The sequence below is a fragment of the Hylaeus anthracinus genome, unplaced genomic scaffold (assembly GCF_026225885.1).
Source record: "Hylaeus anthracinus isolate JK02 unplaced genomic scaffold, UHH_iyHylAnth1.0_haploid 11994, whole genome shotgun sequence".
In the NCBI taxonomy this organism is placed as follows: Eukaryota; Metazoa; Arthropoda; class Insecta; order Hymenoptera; family Colletidae; genus Hylaeus; species Hylaeus anthracinus.
This window is the reverse complement of record NW_026534341.1, coordinates 1,224,605-1,238,888: the sequence shown is the minus strand read 5'-3', so window position 1 is coordinate 1,238,888 and position 14,284 is coordinate 1,224,605. Positions and strand designations below refer to the sequence as shown.

General features: G+C 42.3%; 1 protein-coding gene across 1 annotated transcript; it reads left to right on the top strand.

Moving 5' to 3' along the window:
* Positions 1–353: 353 nt before the first annotated feature.
* LOC128888980 (MAP kinase-interacting serine/threonine-protein kinase 1) lies at positions 354–13,473 on the top strand. The gene is made up of 5 exons (XM_054146229.1): positions 354–2,094; positions 4,680–4,817; positions 6,922–7,278; positions 7,388–7,958; positions 8,048–13,473. Exons 1-5 carry the CDS (start codon positions 2,040–2,042, stop codon positions 8,508–8,510), a joined length of 1,584 nt encoding a protein of 527 aa, XP_054002204.1. The 5' UTR covers positions 354–2,039; the 3' UTR covers positions 8,511–13,473.
* Positions 13,474–14,284: the final 811 nt, after the last annotated feature.

Genomic DNA, 14,284 nt, shown 5'->3' with positions numbered 1-14,284 from the left:
TCGTCGCTCTTTCCTTTTTCCGAATTTACATTCTTTATCTTCTATACCTCTATACCCTTGCGTGTGTTTTACCCGAGTCTATGCCCGTGGTCAAGGAGAGACATGATGTGTGTGTGCGCGCACACACACATCGAAGCCCCCGATCTTTCTTCGACATCGCGTGATGCTAGTTACGTGGCCGGTGGCCATTGTATGCGCGCGCATCCATTCCCGAAACGACTCATGGCATTACTACCGGCGTTATACATATTCTCTACTTGTATGTATTTATCAGTATTTATGTAGCTGTGTCCTCGGTAACGCGGGTATAAATGACGCTAGATGTAAACACACCGAGTAGCTAAACCGAAGATCGAGCCTAGGTACGCGTATCGCTCGAAGCTTTTACGAAAACGTCGTAGAAAATCTTCCATGCGGAATGACGTTATTACCAGCAAGTCAATTCCAAATAGACGAGAAGGATCGGTAGCTCTTACGCGTTGTTTATACGATGCGAGATCATTCTGAATTTGGTAAAAGCAATTAAACCGTGACAATCCGTAGAGCTCGTAACCAGAGAAGATAGAAAAGGAGAAAATACTAAATACGCTGTCTGAAATGTTTCAATTTTCGATTACGTGTCCCGTGGTCAGGAAAACAAACGTCTATAGTTTGTTTAGCGATGCTATCAACATCTGTCGATTAGGATGTACCGATCGTGAAATAATTTGAGAATGTTGAACTTATTCGCAAAGCACGTAAAGCTTGCATCATAAGATTTACTAATAGCGCGATAAACCATTCGTGTGCGTCTTCTCGTGACAAGAGGTTTTGGCTGGGGCCTACGTGACGCAGCGCGCGGAGCTGTTCCAGAGGGCGTCGACAAAGTCGTCCGATTCTACGTGGAAGCAACTTAGAAGCAGAGAGACAGAGGCAGCAGAAGGAGAAGGGAAAGAGAAGGCGGTAGAGTGTATGGCCCGAGCGCGGCGTAGCAAGCGAGACAGTAGACAGTGGGGATCAGAGCGGTGCTCCTGCTTCGACAAACGGGCAATGCAGCGTGTGGAGGGGATGATGGTAATGGTAAGCGAAGCGGCCATTTTGCGTGAGGTTCGGTTCAGTCTCAGTCGGAAACCAACTGCCGAGCAGTGAGGGAAGGTGAACGAAAAGACCCGATGTGTTAGTCGAAGGATTTTTGATGCGCTTCCGAGCCCGGTTACCGCTACGTGCGAGAGGCTGTGCGATAGCGACAACGGAGCAGCGAACACCGCGGGATTTGCGCGTACGAAGATATTCCGGTTTATCCGGCGAAAAGTCTCAGAGTAGGAAAGAGGAGTCGAAGGAACCGAGGTAGGCCAAGTTTTTGTTGGCGGACGGTCGAAGACACGAGAAATTGGGTTTTTGCTTGTTCAACGAGCACTACGACGTCATCGGATCGAGGACAGCGGAAAGAGTAGTTACTTTATCGGCTGATATCATTGGAGATGAAGGACTAACGGACCAGTGAAGGAACGAGCAAGAAAGAAAGAGTGCAGTGTTAGAGTCTGTGATAGTATTTATTCAGAAGATACAAACTACAACGTGTGTATCAACTACAGCAGCATCTTTCGTCGTTCGGAGAGGCCGCAAGAGCTAGCGAAGCAAAGGAATAGATAGCCTTTATATATTTATTTATATCTGTGATACCGACACTGATATACATCGATCTATCCCGAAAGTACGTCGGTAGAGGGAGAAAGACGAGTGGATCGAGAAGAATAGAGAGCCGAAATTCACGTATACTACACGCGTACCGAAGGAGAGACCGTTGTGCCTGCACGATCGTTGATTCCTGGGAAGGAAGATTATATCAGTACTTTAGTGGATATAAATGTTTTTGTATATACGACTGACTCTTTTTTACATTTATTGATATCGGGTTAAGAGAACGTTCTACCGGTGTTCGTTAAACGATACGGGAAAGTGGAAGGAGAAGCCAGAAGAAAACTTCGTTTCAGAAGAAAATTACTTCTACGGTTTTTTTTTTATAAACGCTACAACCAGTGACATTGTCGCGTGGAAAAATGGTGGAGAAAATTCTCGAAGAACGAGAGGACGGGTGTCCAGAAGTTGGAAGAGGTACGCCAAGTAATTTATACATTTATACATTAATGTATATGCAGATAGCAAATTTTCATCCTAAGCGAGATCGATCGAGCTCGTCTTGTCTGAAACGGTTTAACATTCGTAAAGTAGCGCGGTTCCAAACCGCTCTCTTTAGTATCCTCTAAATCGTGTACGGCCATCTTTATAATTCGTCGATACTCGCGAATTTTAAACGCAATTCGGTGGATACTCGTTCGTTGTAGTTGTACTCAATTCTGTGTTTTTTCGTGTTAACTAATTGTACGCGCGCGTCGAACCTATATCGTTCGGACGTCCACGAAGTCTGCCACTGTTCGCAAAGATGTGCTTCACGGACATAGCGACCGAAAGCTCAGATTTCGCTTAGAAAATCATTCGGAATGGATTGCTTACCGAATCGTTGCCACGAATTTTCACGATTTGCCGTAATGGAGGAGCAGAAGACGCGACGCTCGAACTTTGTTAACGAAAGAACTTTCTCGAAGCCGGTATATGTATACATACATCTGTCGCTACCAACATCCCTCGCTTCAGGTTTCGCGTGGTTCGGTACACGTCGCTCTCTGTGCTTTCATTCGATAAAAATATACAAATTCCGTGTAAACCTTTCGATAGATCTGATTAATCGAGTGGAAAATACACTCTTCTGTAAGGTTTCGTTTACGATTGGTACCGTTGCCCTTGAAGTTGAACCTTTTCGTCGGAAACATTGTTTCGTTCGATACAAATTTCGTTTTGTTTTCGACTCACTATGCTCGATCGAACGATAACTTTTTGAACGTGACGATACATCGATCGCTGCCCCCTTTACGTGAAACTAACTGGACTGTGAGATTATTCAATAAAAAATTTGTATACTTGTTCCGCGTTTATTAATTTCGGAAACGGTCGAATGAAAACGTTTAAAAACGTTTCGAAGCGAAGGGATAAAGTACGAGTCGTGTAAGCGACGCCGTACGACGTATCATGCGTCGTTAAATTATTTTCGAGGGTCGAAAATGGGTTAGTCGGTTCGTTCGAGTCGCGTATTGCAAAGGGCGTTAGAAAGGGTAACCCAAACAAAGAATAGACGCGGGGAGAGGAGAGAAAGGACCTTGCGCATGACGGATTCATTTCTCCCCTCCGCTTAAAGGGAAGGGTTCATTCCCAAGGACAAAGGGATTCGGGACCACTATATTTGTAATAAATTTGAGGAATTTTTTTAAACGAAAGGTTTCGAACGAATAGACGCGTTGCGTTCCTGCGGAAGTTTATGCGTTAGCTATCACGCAGATTTTTGGTCGAGTCGCGTACAGAGAGCTTGCCCCTGAAAATATGTATACATCTGTACTGTTCGCGCTCGAGGAGCTTGCTCCTGAATGAAGGGACAAATGTGTGCATACTTGAACGACAAACACATCGCACGCGATGATATATGCATGTAGGTACCTATACCTACCTACATGCATAACTACCATACCTCGCTCACTCTTTTTGTCCGAGGGTCTACGCGTGGCTGGAATTCAGTTCGAGATAGGATACGCCGATTCCAGAAATGAAAAAGGCGAATAAATCTGATAATGGAATTGCCGCGTAACAAATTTCATTTCGCTTATCCGTTGGTTATTATAATCGACATTCCTTTGATTCTGTGACAGTGAAATAGCGACACGTATAGGTACTGTAACCGGACGGAATACTATGATATAGCCGTTCCAGAGCTCTTTCGGTGTTTATTTAAAATTATTTTCTACGATCCATACGTACACGTAAATCTGTGATTGACGAGTACACAAATGATAAACAACAAACGATAAAAGGAAATGACCATACCGATATTTGCGCATTCGTAACGTCAACAGAGTCGTTGAGTTTTTAGTTTTACATTGTCGTGGGTTTGCGGATGCAGCTACATTATCGTACGTGCATATCTCGTGTAAGATGGCGGCGTTCCTTTTCTGTGCTAGTCATTGAACTCTGGCTCTCGGTCATGCTCTGTGTAGTGCTTTGCGTCTAACTATACAAACAAGAAAAATATATCTGCTAACAACCGAATTACATTCTGTTGTATCGCGCGACGTACTTGGCAATCATTTTGTCGCAAATAAGTAACACGCTGTCTGATTGTTTACTTGGCAAGTAATATTTATGTTGGGTAAACTTTGTTCCGAATAAAGAATACAAATTTTAGATGTTCTTTTTTACGGAACGGTAATACTTTATATAATAAATACATGTACGTATCCGTATCAAAACTCGTTCGGTTTTCGTGTCGACCTTGTTCCAGACGACAATTGGAAAATTTGCTATTCGCTTGCAAAATGTTGCTTTCCAACGCATCTGTTACGTCATTCCGTGAACATCCAGTTACAGAAGCACGAGGAACGCGTGTACATACAATTCCCGGCTAATACGTACTAGGCGGGAGAAATTCTCATGACACAGGGAGCGGTTTTTATTTAGTGGTGTTATCGTACAATTGCATATGTATGAAGACGAATTTCGATGACGTTAAACTAAAGAAATTTTGATGAAGAAATTTTTGTTTCGAATACATATCGTCCGATTAATCTAATTCGCGTTCGTAACGTTTGTTTCAGAGGATTCAAGTTGCAGAGTTACCGTGAATACAACAGGAGAATCTATGAGCGCGGTGCAGGCTCGACAAGAAGAAGCTAGGCGTAAAAGACGGAGGAAGAAGCGTTCCGGTTCATCCTTTATGTCTTCTTGCTTCCAAGGTAAAGCTTGATTAAATGACCCATGGTTAATCTCTTTTAAGTTTGCTTGGGATATTAGCAAAACTGGCCAAGTTTTCTTGAAATGTACATTACAGTGGAGCGCGAATACCCAAAACCACTGATCGAGTTTGGTACTCGAGACTGTTACGTCAGCGTACGATCGATTTGTAAACCGGAGTTTCGGGTTCGAGAAGCTTCGACTCCGTACTTACACCCTAGTGGTAAAACTGAGCGAGCGCGAGCGGCGGCTGTGTGTAACGCTGAAATCTAGGCCACGGGTTACTTGCTGACAACAATTGAAGCTTCTCTATCGCTTACTTGGAATTCTTACCTTTTTCTTCTTCTTTTCGATTTATTTCGTTCTCTTCTACAATTTTCACGGGCAAAAAGGAAAGCGGAGTGTTCCTTTTCGTTCATCGGTGTTGGTCAGTTGGTTGGTATATCTCTCGATGCATTTCAATTTGACGACTCGATTATCGCGTTTAAATTTGCATTTTTCTTACCGCGTACTAACAACTAATTTAAGTTATGCAAATATTAAATGATCCAAGAACGAAGAACTTTTGATCCATGCTAATTTCAAAATGCATTCGCTAGCTTATTTCGTTGTACGATGCATCGATGTTTCAAGGATTTCGTTGGTATCTTGAATATTGAAAACAAATATAAAACATGTAATCGCGGATCTTTTTAGTGCAACGATATACATAGTTAACGATGACAGTTAACTCGAAGCATCCGATATATCATTATTACCTAATCAACGTTCCGCTTATACGGAACTGTACGTTACGCATAGCGGTCGACTACAACTGGACACATCGAGCGCGGGGTCACATTTATATTTTTATACAGGGTGTCCCAAAAATGTTGTAACACCTTGAAAGGAGTGGTTCGGGAGGTGATTTGAAACAACTTTTTCCTTAGCGAAAATGTTGTCCGAGGCTTCGTTGAGGAGATATTAACGGAAAACGTCGACCAATCAGAGCGCGCGGATACCGATGGAGTGGCCGCGGTAGCGAAGGCTACGAGCTAAGCGGCCGCGCTTGTACGCGAACAAGTGACTCGACGTGCATCGAAGGCCATTTGACGCACCCGCTTAGCTCGTAGCCTTCGCTACCGCCGACACTCCACCGGTATCCGCGCGCTCTGATTGGTCGACGTTTTCCGTTAATATCTCCTCAACGAAGCCTCGGACAATATTTTCGCTAAGGAAAAAGTTGTTTCAAATCACCTCCCGAACCACTCCTTTCAAGGTGTTACAACATTTTTGGGACACCCTGTATAGTGTAACGAAGATGGTGTTTTCGTAGCCCTTGTAATAATGTGAATTTTCCAAGTGTATTTTTCGATTACGCGACTCGTCGCTTTCATTTCAAATGAAATTGTAGAGTTAGCTGTATCGTTTACCGCAGGGAGAGACCCTAGAAAGACGTGTATATGCGTTCGTGGACGTGTATATTAGCTGCTTCTGGTTGCTAGGTATTCGGTGACGGTGTTGCCAAGCGGAATCGTATCTTTGGTACGAGGGAAAATGGTAGGAGAAGACCAATGGGTGAAGTTAGAAGGGGAGTGGACGTGGGTTGGGGAAGAGAGCAGTGAAGGGGTGGTAAAAAGAGAGTAGAGCTGATAGCAGCGACGGCGCGACGCGACGCAATAGTTGCATCGTTAAACGAGGAAACGAGAGAGAGAACGAACGAACCGAACCGAACCGAACCGGTGGGATAGAATGGAACGGACGACATCGAGCGTTAAAGGGGAGGGACGAAAGAAGTAAGTTTAAAGACCTGAAACAGGGAAGAGGAGTCACTGATAGTGCGACAGAGACGGAGGTGGAGTGGGCCAGGAGGGGCGTTTATGTGCGCAGTAGTTTGGCGATGGTGTTTGAATGTTTGTTAGCGCCCACCTCTCCGTGACCTTAACATTGATTGTGTTACACCAACCAGAACCTTGATCGATGTACCTACTTATCGTGTACATTATCGCGGTAGGGACGTGTTTTCCGACGATAAAATCAGCAATCGTCGATGAAAATGGTTCCCACGAAAGTATATCGAAATTGTATCGAGAATAAAATTGAATTGTTGGACGTTTTTTGTTTCAGAACTGTACAGATTGACTGGCGAAGTTCTTGGAGAGGGTGCTTACGCGTCGGTTCAGACTTGCAGATCCCTTTACACGGATCTGGAATATGCTGTTAAAATAATCGACAAAATTCCCGGTCACGCCCGTGCACGCGTATTCAAAGAGGTTGAGACGTTCCACCATTGCCAGGGACACATAAACATTATTCAGTTAATCGAATTCTTCGAAGACGAAGAGAAGTTTTATCTCGTATTCGAGAAAATCAACGGTGGTCAGTTGTTGAACCGAATTCAAGAAAGAGTTCACTTCACCGAACGCGAAGCGAGTCAAATCATTCGGGAGATCGCCGGCGCGTTAAATTTCCTTCACAAGAAAGGTAAGAGTGATTGTTCTTTAACGTATTTCTTTTTCTTCGAGGAAAGTTGTAAAGTTATCAAGTTTCCATAAGGCAGATCCTTACGCTTTACCTGTTTCTGTTTCTTTAGGAATCGCTCACAGGGATCTGAAGCCTGAGAACATCTTGTGCGTGTATCCGGACAAATTGACACCGATCAAATTATGCGACTTCGATCTTGGTTCTGGCATCAAATTTAACAACTCGCTGTCGAGCCCCGTAGCAACGCCACAGCTTCTGACACCTGTAGGAAGCGCCGATTTCATGGCGCCAGAAGTCGTCGAGGCTTTCATCGGAGAAGCTAATTATTACGACAAGCGTTGCGATCTCTGGAGTCTCGGCGTCATCATGTACATTCTCCTATGCGGTTATCCACCTTTCTACGGGAATTGCGGCACCGATTGCGGCTGGGAGAGGGGAGAGAACTGTCAGGATTGCCAAGAGCTTCTGTTCACCAGTATTCAAGAGGGCAGGTACGAATTTCCGGATAGCGAATGGAGATGTATCTCGGAGGATGCGAAAGATTTGATCAGAGGATTACTGGTCAAGGAAGCCCACCAAAGGCTGAGCGCCGAAAGCATTCTAAAACATCCGTGGATCAATCCAGGACCTAGTTCGGTCGAGAACACCGAGAAATCTCTTACGACTCCTCATATCATCAGGTTTGTAAACTTTATGTTAAAATCGTTACCGAGAGCAAGATTTATATATGATATATATGTTGACATGTGTTGGTTTCATTTGTCTTTAGGAGGAATAATTCCGCTAGGGAACTCTCGGCATTTGCCGAATCGGCGATGGCTGTGAATCGAGTGGTACTTCAACACTTTTCTGTAAATTTGGAGGAATTGGCGGAGAACAGGGAGCCGAGACTGTCGACTTCGTCCACCGACGACGATAATCATCCTTACGGGCACATGTCCGATTCGAGCAGCGAATTTTCGGATCACAGTAAGCCATACGCGACTCATTCCTCCAACGAATTCGATACAATCTCGCGCCAAAAATGTTGCTCGATTCGCTCGAGCATCGATCTCTCAGATCCGAAGACCATCGGAAAGAATCGATTGGTCGGCAAGGATTCGTCGCTGCATCAACTGTTCGGTTTGTCACCGCCTAGCGAGAGCCGCTTGCTCCAGCGTCGTTTAAAAGCACGATCGGATCTACTTGAACGTCAAACCAACAAAGCGATTATCGCTTCTCCGAGTGGCTGAAACGTGACATCTTACGATAAATCTCCTTGCTTTCTAGCGTATAATTCGTATTTACACGTCTGCATATAGGGATTCGAGGAAAACGTTTGTACAGCAATATTATCTATCGATGGTTTACAAAGATTAACACGGTACAGGCAAAATCTTATTATCGCTAAAGAAAGGTGTCGTCGCTTTAAAAATAACAAAGCTGGTTTAACGACCTGCGACAATGATGCGACTTTACATGGTTAACCATACTATCGCGCGGTACATTGTCGTTGGCATTCACATTCACGTTCTAGTTTAGGTAATCTTTTCTAATTGAAAATTTGAAAGTTGAATATCGTTCTTATTTTGACCAAGTTTCGCTGTAAAAGTTGAAGTTGAAATCGAAATCGAAATCGCCCTCATCGAACGTAAAAGCCTTTGATTTGGAAGTGGTTAGAGTAATATGTACAATTCGCGATAGATAATCTTTCTGTACTTTCAGTAACATAGCGCGTAGAAGTATGTACTTGCTCGTTCATATCGATTTATCGAGACGAATGTATACGCACTTACAGATCTTTGACGACGTTAGAAGAAAACCGCGTTCCCCGTAATTTTTTTGGTAAACATTTTTCAGTTTCGATAAATCTAGTAGCACGAGGAAACTATGGCATGCAAAGTGTGAACTAGTTTCTTTTTTTTTTTTCCTGGTCGCTTTCCGAGGTGAGGTGAGGTGTGGTGGTTAACAACGGCAACGCATTCTTGAATTAGAAAAAGCGGGTAATGCCTACAAGTAGAGCGCGTTTTGGTGCACGTTACGAATAGTTTGCTCAGTAAGTTTCTAAAGACGTAGCAGAGTGTAAGTTTGAAAACAGTCGCGAAGATTGCAGTGTTGAAAAAACAGGCTCTACGCCGCGACGAGAAGAAAGGGGCGTAAACTACGGCCATTTTTTGTAAATGTCTCTCAAGTATCTTCGTAGAGAGTTAGTACGTAAGAATGATAAAAGTTTAGTTTAAACGAATAAAAAAAAAACAAAACAAAACAAAACAAAACAAAAAAAAACGAAAAGAGTAAAACAAAAACAAACAAAAAGTAAAGAAACAAAAAAATTACAGAAAAATGTACCTGCGTCGTAAGTGATTAAGTATAAAGAGTGCGAGAAACATAAAAGTAGAGAGACGAAGAAGAATTGAAGAGTAGGAGAACGCGTTAGAGATAAATTTTCTCGGCAAACCTAGATTACGGGGAATCATCCATTAATTGCTGTTACGTATTTTTCTAGAGTTTTATCGACGTAATGTCATTTTATCGTCCACCCACCCACAGTCGCACAGCATCTTATATTTGTTCTTTTTACTTTCTTTTTAACAAGCATCACCATCCCGCGGAGTTTGTTTCCTCGATAGAATCGATCGCTCTGGATCGTTTGGGTCTACTTTCTACCCTACCATGCAACATTCATCCATTTGCAACGTTTACTTATTTCCTGTTTCCATGTTCTTGGTTGAACGATTCGTTGATTTCGGTATCTTTTTCGTGTAATCGGTGGCGATGACGTACACGTTTCTTCGTGGAAAGAATACTGCGAATAGGGACGGTAGATCATAAACATATCCCTCGGCTACCGCGAACTTGGAAACAAATTGTTCGCATAAACGAAAAGGAGGAATTTGTATTTTTCGAGTAACTCTCTTCCAGTCTTACACACGGCTAGGTGGTACTGTGCGGTGGTGGATTTTTTACTCAGGGCAGTTGCAACGGGCTGCGTAAATTTGTTACGAATCACATACCATCGCGTTTGAAGAAAACTTGAGGAGAAAGAGTTTATAATGTCTATACACGATCGAAGTCCATTCAGGGTTAAAGTTAAATCGTTACTCGTTCTTCCTTCTTATAACGTAACCCTGAAAAAGCTTTGTTCAACAATTTCACATTACGGCTGCGCACCTTACGGCAGTTGTCTACGTAGATAGAGAGTTAGAAGTTTCCCCGAAGACGTTCGATGTTTTCGATAGATTTGGGGATGTAACTTTGCCATATTTTTTTATTCGACCAATATCGAGCAGAAGGGAGGCAACGTAATCGATCTTTCAAAAGTTTTTCGTGATTCTACCAGTTCAACCGAGTCCTCGAATTCTCATGGAGTACCCCTATAAACCATACGCGAGAAAAAAGCGCGCGTGCGTGCGTGCGTGCGTGTGTATCTGTGCGTGTATTGTAAATATCAGTGGTGCTTCGAAAGATGTTTGCGCGTATAAAATCCTTGAAACATGTTCGTAGTTGTAGCTTGAAGCAAAAGACGTTTAGGTTTACCTACGCAAGGTGGCTAAAAGTGTTGAGGCATTCGTTAAGATTAGTTATCGACTAATGAAAAATTCAATTTGATTAGTTTCATTTTCATTTTCTTTTCTATTTTTATTTTATATTTACGAAAGCATTTCTATACGCTCACGGTAATGCGTATTACGTTGGTTTAGTAGTAGGTCGCATTTCTTTTTTTTCGTTCTCGCTTTCATTTTCATCAAGCAAATCGTCACAAAGACGTAAACATTTTACGTAGCACTACTCTGTGGGTGTATACAAAGAAAAGAGATGAATAGTAGATCCCCGTATAACGCGGAAAATACGTTTCGCGGTGTACAAGTGGTCGCAAACTTGTTTACCGCGTTACAAACTGTCCCGTTATATGGTGATCTACAGGTGTGTTTTTATGAATTAAAACACGTGCGAGTGAAGAAAACGTAATAATTTACTCTAAGTAAAAAGATCGTCCGTGCACGCATGATACAACACATGCTTACGACGTAGAGACGACAAAAATTATGTTACATGCGTGGTCTTTACATCACGGAATGGGTTGATATATAAAATATCGAGATTTACCAGTCTCTTCTTCGTAAGACCAAAGAATCGGTGACGACAATGATAATATTGGGTATTTTTTTCTCGTCGCAATATTTTCCGATCATCTCCGCCAAGTTGTTAATCACGCGTTATCAAAATTGATGTTTCCATTCTATCAGTTTTTACACATTTTTGATTTTCCAACGATGCGTTTCGATCGTTTGCATCTTGTTGGGTTGCCAGAAACAGCGTATATGGTGTAATCGATACAAGTATAATTTCGCAGAGAAACCTTGAATACACTCTCGATCGATGTATTTTGCCGGTATAAGTTTGTTTTCAGTATTGTATTCAATTTACGTTCCTCCGCAAAAATATCCAAAACCATCGATCATCGATTTGAAAAGGTCGTCGTGATACTACGTAATTATCGATCGGGGGTGTGTCGCACAATAAACGAGAAATCGGTACGTTAACAAACCGTATGTAGTAAATGCTTTCTTCGGAAAAGCTTTAATACTGCGTTATGAAAACATTGCTAGAGCCAAGACCGTACTGTAAATAGAAGTTTCGTTACGCGAGAAAGAACATCGGAATGAGAAAGAAAAACCTACGGCCATAATGTAGATTTAATTATAATATCTTTTGTCCGCGTGCGTACGTATGTGTTTGTTTGCGTGGATGTGTGCATGCGCACGAGTATAAAGTTCGCGTGCGTTCGAGAGACAGAGACGAACATGTAATTATGGTACGTGCGCGTGTGTGGATGCGTGTACAATGAGTGAGACAGATAGAACGACGAGCGAATTACGCGCTACGTGTTCTCGAACGACGAAAAACAATACTAGCGTTTAAGCAAAGAAGCGAACACCTTTGTATAGATTTTTAAGGTTCCATGCTAATATACCGTCGCGCTATACCGATGAGATCGTTGGAGCATCTAAAAATCATTTCACACGATTCGTAACGATTAGAAAGTTTTGCGTTTCATTAGTCTGCGAACAAGTGAATATAATTTATTTTCATTCGAATGTAATAGTGGACAATAGTTTACGGTATAAATTTCGTGAAAAACCGAGTAAGCAATCTTGGAACCACGTTTCGATACGTTTCCATCGGTAATTGTGCAACATTTATTATACATAGACACCGAACGCAAGCAAAGTCACAGCGGCATATCGCAACGGTATGGATGAGTACACTTTTTAGCTACGCGTAAAAAGACGCATCATTGCCTGTAATATTCGGCCCCGGGTACGGCGCGTTCCTTCGCGTTTCCGTCCTTAAATCAAATGAAAACGGTAATGATTCGTTCGGTAATATAACGAGTCAACGAGAATAGATGCGTTGCGACGAAACGTGCGAAATCAATCGAGAGAGTTGCTTCCGCACCCCGGAAAAACGGCATTTTCGTTATTTTTCGTTTATTTTATCTAGCAAGATAATAAAAGAAACGAATAAAGGAAAGTGCTACGTTTTAATCGAACACGATGTTTTTTTCCTTTTCTTTTATATATATATATATATATTTGTTTTCTTATGTCCATTTGCTGTCAGTGTTAAAGATATGCCATTCGATTTCTATTGCTTTTTTATGATGATTCACGAGAAAACGCCGACCGTTACTTTTTCATTGGTTTTCGGATGATTTTTCGTCTGCAACGAGCAGAGTTAAAAGTCGATCTCCGATGAGAGCGATGCTCGTACTTGTTTTTCTCTTTAAAAATAAGACGCCAAATCGTGAAATTCACTTTCGTGTAAACAAGAAGCAACGCGAAGTAACAGAACGTGAGAGAGAGAGAGAGAGAGAGAGAGAGAGAGAGAGAGAGAGAGAGAGAAAGAAAGAGAAAGAAGAGAACGCGTGTATTTTATGTTACGAAGGTCTACTGTGTGACGCGACTTAACATTGGTCTTTATCAACGTATACATGGTTTACCAATCGTTGCGAATAGGCAGCGTCCATAAAATATACGTGCCTCTCGCGAGGCATTTTCGGCTGCGATGTAAGACGAAGAAGCTATGCAGGAACGTTTTTGGAAATGCAGTTCATCCAAACCCGCAAACGGTATTGTTTTTTCCATGTAAAAGTCAGAAAGTCTTACGAAAACTTTGTAAGCTTCCTAATAAAATAGCATTTAATTGAATAAATGTGAAGCAAGTGTTGTTGTATCCTCTCGTTATCTACGGTTTTGATCACGCTCAGAGTGCACGCGTCTCGGCGCTCTATGCGTGAAAACTCGTAGTGCACGCGACGGTAAAACTTTACGCACTTGACCTACCGTAACGTATCGTTCGTGCCGGATTTAATTTCAAAGCAAAAAACTATCCCGTTTCGTGAGATTTTCAAAGTTTCAGTCGAGAGTCGATCGTGTCTCGATACGTAGCGTTTCGTTCCCGAAATCTATAGTTCACTTCGTATCGGAACTGGTTCGATCGAGAATCGAGTTACATTGGCCGTTTGAATACCGAATAGTAATTGACTTTACTGTATAGCGTATCGTACCTATGTACGCGTATATAGGATTGTAACGTAAATATACGCGACACATGATCGCGCGAGTCGCTAAATTCACGACTTCTGTTTTTTTTTTTTTTTTTTTTTTTTTTTAATGTTCAATCGAATATTAAAATGTATATTTTCCAATAGAAATGCAAACGTACTTAATTCATTTCCTGTTACCGCGTTCCCTTTATGTAGATGTTACGACAACATAATTCGACGACAGAATGTCGTTTAATTTATTTTCGGGACGCTCGGAAAGTATCGATCAAATATACACCACCTCCTTGGAGAATGTCTCTTGCCGTTGACACGCATTGTCGACGATCCGTGAGACGAGAATATGTGAACGGAACGTGTTTAGTGAAACAATTTGGTAAATGTTCGGAACGTCAACGCTGACGCGACAAGCGACAACGTATCCTCTCGAGTGTCCATGCTGGAGATCCTATGGACCAA